At 35.1% G+C, this 8,796-nt stretch overlaps 1 protein-coding gene across 4 annotated transcripts; it reads left to right on the forward strand.

Moving 5' to 3' along the window:
* The first annotated feature begins 2,637 nt into the window (after positions 1-2,637).
* On the forward strand, positions 2,638-7,970 carry LOC109148764. 4 transcript variants are annotated; one of them, XM_019296488.1, is made up of 6 exons: positions 2,638-2,720; positions 4,057-4,195; positions 4,920-4,965; positions 7,167-7,286; positions 7,362-7,445; positions 7,532-7,970. In XM_019296488.1, the coding sequence occupies exons 4-6, from the start codon at positions 7,170-7,172 to the stop codon at positions 7,736-7,738; spliced, it is 408 nt and encodes a 135-aa protein (XP_019152033.1). In that variant the 5' UTR covers positions 2,638-2,720; positions 4,057-4,195; positions 4,920-4,965; positions 7,167-7,169; the 3' UTR covers positions 7,739-7,970. The 4 variants fall into 4 exon arrangements, with proteins under 4 accessions (XP_019152033.1, XP_019152034.1, XP_019152031.1 ...); XM_019296489.1 differs by lacking the exon at positions 2,638-2,720 and having other exon boundaries at positions 4,047-4,195; XM_019296486.1 differs by lacking the exons at positions 2,638-2,720; positions 4,057-4,195; positions 4,920-4,965 and having other exon boundaries at positions 6,698-7,286.
* The last annotated feature ends 826 nt before the right edge of the window (positions 7,971-8,796 follow it).

Genomic DNA, 8,796 nt, shown 5'->3' on the forward strand with positions numbered 1-8,796 from the left:
ATAAAAATAATTTTGGGCTTGCACTTAATTTTTCCAAGATTAAGTTGCATACGTATGTATCTTATTATCAAAATTTCAATAAGAATCAAAGTCCACATAGTTGGAGTATTTTTTTCTTGCAAATACAAGGTTGAGACTATTTTAGACCGTCCTTATGCTATTTAATTTGTAACATCCAAATTAGGCTTATAAATTCTAAATTCAATTAGAATTTAATTTTTTTTAAAACCTATTTGACTTAGTTATCCTAGTCATGTGGCTAGTTGCATCTTTTAGCTAGTCTAGCACTAGAATAATACATCTTGAACTTAAATGCCATTGATGTAGGGTTTGGCTAAAGTGTGTAAATAGCCCTACTATTATTTTTGTTAGACAGACGACTTTGGCAGTAGTAAATTCAAGAATATTGCTTTGGCAAATTCTTTTCCGTGAGTTCTTGAGGAGTATTTTAACTTATCTTGGGATTTACCTCCTAAGTGGTGTCAACTCTTATCTACATCCTTTGAGTGGCGAGACTTCACACCTCCACCTTCCTTCCTTTGCTTCTATCGCCCAACCATTTTTCTTTCTTAGCCGGAGCCTACAACAGGTTGTGGTATCATCGTAAAAGAAATCGTGGATGTTAGTAATAATATATAGTTGTGTTATAATATATAGTTTAGAAGTTTGTGGTTGTTATTTAATTGGTTAATCTAGTCTATTGTATAGGAGCTTTTAGTGGCAGCTTTCCTATAGGTCTCTGAGTTGTAATCTCTTTCCTAATTGAATGAGATTTGATTATTCATCCGCTCATCTGGTATCAGTTAGCGTTAGGCTTGTTATCCTATCCTTTTTTCTCTCCCCCTCCGTACCATGTCGACAAACTCCTCTGAATGTACGGTGACAACCACCACCACCCCTATGCAAACCACCACAAATTCCTTGAATGCTGCACATCACTACGTCTCAATAAAATTAAACAACCGAAATTTTCTCTTCTAGCGTACCCAGATTGTACCATTCTTGCGTGGCCAGGGGTTACTAGGCTTCATCGACGGCGGCTCTCCCTGTCCTCCGGCGACGATTCCCGCGGCGGCGCAACCAGGTGACTCCCGCACCACCGCTGCTAGTTCGATGGTCGAGAATCCGGCGCACGCCGCCTGGATTCAACAGGATCAATCGATCCTATCTCTTCTGATCTCGTCAATCTTCGACGAGGTCATGCTGATCGCGGTTGGCCGGGAAACTGCGCGCGACGTATGGCTATCCATCAACGAGACTCTGGCATCATCCACGAGAGCCCGGTGTCTCAGCTTGCTTGGCCAATTCCAGACTCTCCAACAAGGCTACAGTTCGGCCTAGGAGTATCTCGGGAAGGCGAAGATGCTTATTGAGGCGTTGTCTCTCGCAGGTCACCCTCTCTCCCTCGACGAACAGGTGTTGTATGTGCTACGGGGTCTCCGGCGGAGTTCCGGGCAATGGCCAGTGCCCTCACAGTGATCGGAACTCCAGTCACCCTCTCCTAGCTTGGCGATCATCTGTCGGCGCAAGATTTCATCCAGGCTGATGAGTTCCCGCAGATGGATCACACTAGATCCACCCACTCTCCGATGGAGATGTACGCAAGGCGCGGTGGACAGTCCAGTGGAGGTTTTGGACACGACAGCCGGGAGTCCTCCAACCATCGAGGTCGCGGCAGAGGGCAGCACTCTGGCGGCGGGCGTGGACGCGGCACCCGCGCTGTCAGATCTGCAGAAGCCATGGGCATACTGCCGTGTACTGCTTCAAAAGGTACTCGAAACCGGCTCCGCATGCAAATATGGCCGTCGCAGGTGGCTCGCCAGCGGACGGACAGGCGGACGCTTGGTCCCCGGCGCTTCCACGCATGCCTCGCCGGACGATCAGCTGGTCGGGCAGTCCGAGACGTATACCGACGGCGATGTCCTAAAAGTGGGCAATGGCGCAGGTTTGAGTATCTCCCAAGTTGGTCATACGGTTATCCCATCCAGTTCTAAATTATATATATAGATTAAGGATCAAATGAGGACTCATCTTTAGGTGAGGACGTGAGGTTTAATCCTAGCCGTGAATTTTGTTTAGATGTGTGGATGTAATTTTATTTTTTTTTTCTTTCCTTTTTGCATGGTACGGGATTTTTTAGTAAATGAGTTTATTAAGAGGAAAAATGATACGGAGTATTACTTTTCACTAAAAAAAATGGTGAGATAATGCTGCACAGCTTTTTATATAGTCGAGTCAAGTTCGGTGGATTCTTTATTTCTTAAACATTCTAATCATATCCTAAAGACTTAATACCCAAAATGGTCCTCGACTATTAGCTAATACTTAATTTTGTCCCAAAATATTAAAAGTATCCGATTTAGTCCTCTTACTTTTAAAATTGCACTCAATGTGGTCCTACGTTAGAATTGCCGTTTAGTCACCGTTATGTTGAGGGCATAAACGTCATTCTGAGTTGAGGTCAAAAATGTTTCTTCCGTTGGTCTCTGTTGCGACTCCAGAAAGGCACAAATTGACTATCTCTCTCGCTTAAACACATACTACGCACAAATTGACTCCATAAAGACACAAATCGACTCCTAGGGTATGAAAATGGTTGAAAGTGAAGCTTAAACTGGAATTCGACTCGAAGTGGGAAGAAGATTAGCTAGGGTTTGCCGATTTTTCTTCAAGAATGGGCTATAGTAGAAGGCTTGGAAGCAATGAAATCCCTAATTACGGTATGTGATTCATGACCTTGCATTTTGAATGTTCCACTTTTTTTTTTTTTTTTTTTTTTTTTTTGCCTAAAGTCAGTGTAAATTTGACATTTTTGGTATGTATAGTACTCGAATGGCAGTGTAGGGTCCATGGTATTTGGTTTCCTGTAAGTGTTTGTAGTTTAATTGAGTGCTCTGTTAATGGTAGGGACCATGTGCCTCGAAAGGGACCATGTGCCTCGAATTACTGATATATAATTTCCAGCTTTATTCCTTTATTCATTGCTTTAGTGTTGTGTGGATTCTTTGTTTAATTCCTCCTCGAACTGCTGCTATATGAACACTGCCATGTGCATTTTCTTGTCTTTATTAGGGAGCCTGTATATTTAATTCTTGTTGGGGACCACATATTTAATTGAGTTGTTGGTGTATTTAACTACTGCTGCAATATGAACACTGCCATGTGCATTTTCTTGTCTTTATTAGGAAGCCTGTATATTTAATTCTTGTTGGGGACCACATATTTAATTGAGTTGTTGGTGTATTTAACTACTGCTGCTATATGAACACTGCCATGTGCATTTTCTTGTCTTTATTAGGGATCCTGTATATTTAATTCTTGTTGGGGACCACATATTTAATTGAGTTGTTGGTGTATTTAACTACTCCTGCTATATAACCACTGCTTCTTTGTTTATTTATTTATTTTTTGTTTAACTATTGAAATCATGAGAATCAGATGAAGTATTTACAGTTAAGATTAGACATGGGGGAAAGTTAAGCCATGGTGAGCCTACTACGTATGTGGGAGGGTACATAGATTACTTTGACAATGTTGTAGTAGATGAATGGGGTTTTATGGTTGTTAAGGATCGTCTAATTAATGACTTAGGGTAACATTGAGGATTGCAATATATATGCATTGGATGAGGATAAATTGACTAAGCTGATTTCAGATTTCACTACAGGAAATCTGGCATTTAACGACGCTATAAAAAACGTCGTTAAACGTCACATTTTGTGACGGTTATATTGCATATCGTCACTATTTATACTTTTATGGATAATTAAGATTGCATTATTTTTACTGACGAAATTTTAATTTTTTCATCGGGAAAGGTATAGAATAGATGACGTTATATAATAAACGTCACCAAAGCTTTTATTTTACAAATGTGATGTGAAATAAAACGTCACTAAAAGTAAAACATTAATTTTACAGGGAAAAAATTTCATTTCGCCCCCTCCATTCCCTCCACTGTCTCCACTTAGCTCCCTCCACTCATAATAACTAAATAAATAATAATATGTAAAAATTCTCTTTTATCCAGAGCCTCACATATTTTTCTACCCTCAGACAATCTTTTGCGATGAACTCTTCTCACAATCCCAGGCAAGCTCTCATCTCTTCACCATATTGAACTCAAAAGCTTCATAGTGTTGCAATACATCATCAAAAATCGTACATAGTGAAGAAGAAGAGGTTGTATGCCGAGGTGAGTATAAACCCTAACTTACAAATCTTCACCCAAATTTATCTGTTCTTGCTTTTCTATTCAACTAGTTTTGACCTTTTAATTTCTTACTTCTATTCTTGGTTCTAGTTTTAGTAAAATTTATTAAAAAAAATTTTTGTTTTTTTTTCTTTAGGTTTTAAATGAAAACTTGAGATAAGACCATCATGTATGTGATTAGTGGTTATCTAGTTGACTTTACCATTTGTATTCTCTCCCTGTCATACTCTATAGGTGGTATAGAATATTTCTTTGTTTCCCTCTCTATATATATATATATATAATATATATATATATATATATATATATATATATATATATATATTATATATATATATATATATATATATATATATATATATATATATATATATATGGCCTATTAATTTATATTTTTGAAGTATCAATGTTAGATGATAGATCATATATTGAAATCCTCTATATCATATGTGTGTTAATGAAGAAGGAATCAGAAAAAAAAAAATTGAAGAAAGAAATTAGATGGAATCTGTAAATTTTATGTTATCTCCTTGTGATACTCTGTAAGTGGTAAGTTTGGATTATGTGCGTTAATGAAGAATGAATTAGAAAAAAAAATTGAAGGAGATCAGATTCTGGAATTTGTAAATTTTAAGTTTTTTTTTTCATTTTTTTATATATGTTTGTATTAAAGAAATTTATAATGTTGAACTAATCATATTTGCAGTTACTAATTTCGATAAGCACATCAACTGCGCAATTGCAATACAGAGGTGATTTTTTTAAAATACTATTAGGCATGTGTTTGGTTTAAGAATGCTAGTTTCCAATGATGTTTCACTTATTTAAGAATTCGGCACTGTATGCGGATTTCTTTTTCATCCATATATATATATTTTATTTTTGAAATACGAAGCTTTTTGTTATTATTTTGCATTGTTTGGATTCTCTGTTCCTTATTCATATGATTCTTCTAATTTGCATTTGAATGGTATATGTCTATGTCTGTAATTTTCTATTAAAGAAAATTAATTTTAATAGAAAGCAAAAATAAATATAGATTAAGACAAAAGACAAACGAATAGAAAAAGATGAAGTAAATGCATTATGTTTTGTGGTCGACACTATAATGCAATGTTATGTTAGCCATGTGAGCATTTATTTTGTGAGAAAATGCTTTTATATTTTTAAAAATAAACTAAACCAACTCAAGCATTTATTCTGAACTGTAGTAGAGAGAGTCTATGTAAAAATTGAAACAGAAGACCGATGAATGGAAAAAGATTAAGTAAATGCATCATGTCAGTTTGTCTTCTACAGTATAATATAATGTTATGTTTGCCATTTGTCATTTATTTTTTGAGAAAATGCGTTAACGTATGTGATAATATAGTTGTGCATTATAGCTTTAAATAATTTATGTTGTAAGTCATTATTTGTATTATATAATAGGTACAGTGTTTCTCTATGGATAAGGCATGGATGACACAAAATAAAAGGTCCAATGAATATATTGAAGGACTTAAGGAATTTATGATATTTGTGGTTAAGAACAATGGACATGATTGTGAGATAAGGTGTCCATGTAAAAAATGCTTAAACACATGTTTCTTAAATCAAAGTTCGGTATACATGCGTTCGGTATTAGAATACTTACTTTAACTATATCCTTGTAATTCAGTACTATATTACAATATTTTAATGCTAGTCATATAAAATTTATTAATTATATACTATTGTATTTTTTTGATAGTTAGTGTTTATAATTGCACTACAAATAAAAATATTTACAATCACCAAACAACATAATATTTATTGATGCATTTTGAATTTCATCAGTAAATTCTTTTGGAACAATTCATAATATTCGTCACCAATAACATAATACATGACAAAGATTTCAATATATAAAATGCCAGCAAATGTATATTTTGTGACGCATTTAAGATTTTATCAATAAATTTTTCTTGATAATTTCTCAATTTTCGTCACCAATCGTTATTATTGATGACAAGCATTACAAAATATAAAGCATCAGTAAAGCTCTAATTAACGACGCTTTTTAAATTTCGTCGTGTATACTTTTGCTGACGTTTTATTATATATTCGTCACAAATTTTCGCTTTTGCATGACATAATTTAGAGTATGTAAAAACGTCGGCAATTATAACATTTAACGACGAAATTTTAGTTTCGTCAGTAATACCTTTCCATACGCCGCAAGCGCGACGACCATGGTGACGTTTTTATTTCGTCACTAATAATTATTACTGACGTTTTTCTTTCATTTACCGACGTTTTTAAACGTCGGCAAATGCGTAATTTCTTGTAGTTAGAAGTCTGGGATTTAATAGATTTTCAAGGTAAGGCAAGAGAAGTTGAGTTATGGGTTGGTTTGGGTGAATTGGATGCAGTAAATGAAGAGGAGGTTAGTGAGGATGTGTTGTATGATTGTAATATTGATTACAATGAAGAAGGTGATGATGATTGCAATAGAACTATGCTTGATGACATTGAATTTGCCAAATCAGTTGATCCAACTGTGAAGTTTGATGGTTTATTGGCAAGTTGTAAAGGTGTGGGTGAAAAACAAGTTGCGGGGCCAAATATTGACAAAGAGGTTCAATAATCTGATGAAGGGACACCATATGGTAGTGATGAAGAAGGAGTAGTAGAGAAATTGCCACATTTTAGGACTAGCACTGACATCGAATGCCCTGAATTTAGTATTGGTTTAAAATTTGCTTCTAAAACTGATTTTAAACAGGCCATACTAAATTATGCTTTTAAGGCTGTGAAGGATTTAAAATTCTGCAAAAATGATAATGTTAGGTGTGTAGTCAATTGCAAACAAAATGGATGTTCTTGGACAATCACTCTTAGGTTAGACCCTCATTCTAATACTTGGAGAATTACAACCTTTAATGATTCCCGTGTTGGGTGTCCTTGGGTGAAACAAAACAAAATGGTAAAGGCAATGGAAGCACCATCCCAGCCTAATCTAGAAGCTGCATCAAATTATCCAGGATCACAGCCTATTCCAGCAACTGCACCAGAGATTCCAGTATATCTTCCTGAAAATCCAGCACATGAGGTACTTGTAGCTTGGGTTATTGTGACAGTTTGTTTTAAAATTTGAGCTTGTTATAGGTTAATGTGTTTGTAATAGGGTGAAGGAGGACACAACGTGGTGCCTAGCCTACATATGTCATTTTTCTCAGAAGATGATGAACATGAAGTAGGAGATGAGGTAGTAGTGTTTTACCTACATTCTTGTGACAACTTGTTTTACACTTTCATGTAGTAGTGTTTTACATACATTTAATGTTCTTGTTACAGGTTGAAGAAGGACATGAGGTGGTGAATAATCAAGAACTGCCAACTCAACAACCTCCTCCCCCTACTGCCAAAAAACAAAAGACTCTTGGGTTGAGAAAACAAGTGAAGACAAAGCAAGCGCGTACAAGAAAATGCAAAACAAGGTCTACCATGGGGTTCAAGAGCAAATTTAAAGGGAATTTCAATGAACCTATTGAAATTGAATGAAATCTGGATTTGGATTGTTTTTGTTATACTGGTTTGTTTTAGAATGTTGCCATAGTTACTTTTAGAAGGTTTTGTTTTTTTGTTGGCAGTGGTAGAAAGGAAAAAACCAAATTGTTGCCAGTGTTAGAAAACACCAAACTGGTGGGCAATTTTAGCATGAAATTGTTTTTTGTTGCCAGTGTTAGAAAACACCAATGTATGGAATCTCTTTTTTGTCCAATTTATGCAATCTTTTTTTCATGATCAATTTAAATACAAAATATGGAATGGAAGTTACATTATTATATATGAAGGGTAAAAAATTACTCTTATTCTTATTATAATGCATACACGCAAAGATTTGTATTCACAACGCAAGAATTCGGTCTCAATAATCATTAATTTGAAGTGCGTTGTTTGTGCATTTGGCATCCTCAATATTTTTATTCTTCACAATAAAAGGATGAAAGCATGTAAATAATTAAATATTTTAATTATTTAATTTTATTCAAAATTTTAAAATTATTAATTCAATAACTAACCCTAGCTAGGAATTTTTTTGATTGGTGAATAACAATCTAATTTCTTGTATTTTGATACTACCATTGCAATATCAATTAGTCTTGACTATTTGTTGTTTATCCATTACTGTTGCTTATGCATCAAGTACATTAGAAAGACTCAATAGATTGGTGAATAATTTTACATCTAAATATGTCCGAAGAAGAAGAATATCACTTTTCAAGTGAAATTTTGAATAATATTTTTATAGACTATTATATATTTTGGTACAATACAATATATCTTTTATATATTTGCAATTATACAAAAAGGGGACCAGTGTTAATTTTCTCACGGGACCCAAATTCTCTTAAGAACGGCCTGGATCTCACAATGGGAGAGGTGTTTACATGGAGGATTAATGTTGTGGCGAGCTGTGAGGAAGGTTGGCTCCTCATCAGACATAATTGTTCTCATGAACGTACATCTCATTCATTATTGTAGACAGGGGGTTGGGCGGACAGAGTTAAGGTTGGGTAGACCAATCCTCAAATTTTCTGCGTGTATTTACTCTTCTA

This window comes from Ipomoea nil, unplaced genomic scaffold, assembly GCF_001879475.1.
Source record: "Ipomoea nil cultivar Tokyo-kokei standard unplaced genomic scaffold, Asagao_1.1 scaffold2144, whole genome shotgun sequence".
Classification (NCBI taxonomy): domain Eukaryota; kingdom Viridiplantae; phylum Streptophyta; class Magnoliopsida; order Solanales; family Convolvulaceae; genus Ipomoea; species Ipomoea nil.

Excerpts from the sequence above, each read along its gene's own strand:
- LOC109148764 (XM_019296486.1), top strand. The coding sequence starts at position 7,158 with ATGGTAAAGGCAATGGAAGCACCATCCCAGCCTAATCTAGAAGCTGCA. Across the intron at positions 7,287-7,361 it reads CTGAAAATCCAGCACATGAG|GGTGAAGGAGGACACAACGT; the intron begins GTACTTGTAGCT and ends TGTTTGTAATAG. Across the intron at positions 7,446-7,531 it reads ATGAAGTAGGAGATGAGGTA|GTTGAAGAAGGACATGAGGT; the intron begins GTAGTGTTTTAC and ends TTCTTGTTACAG.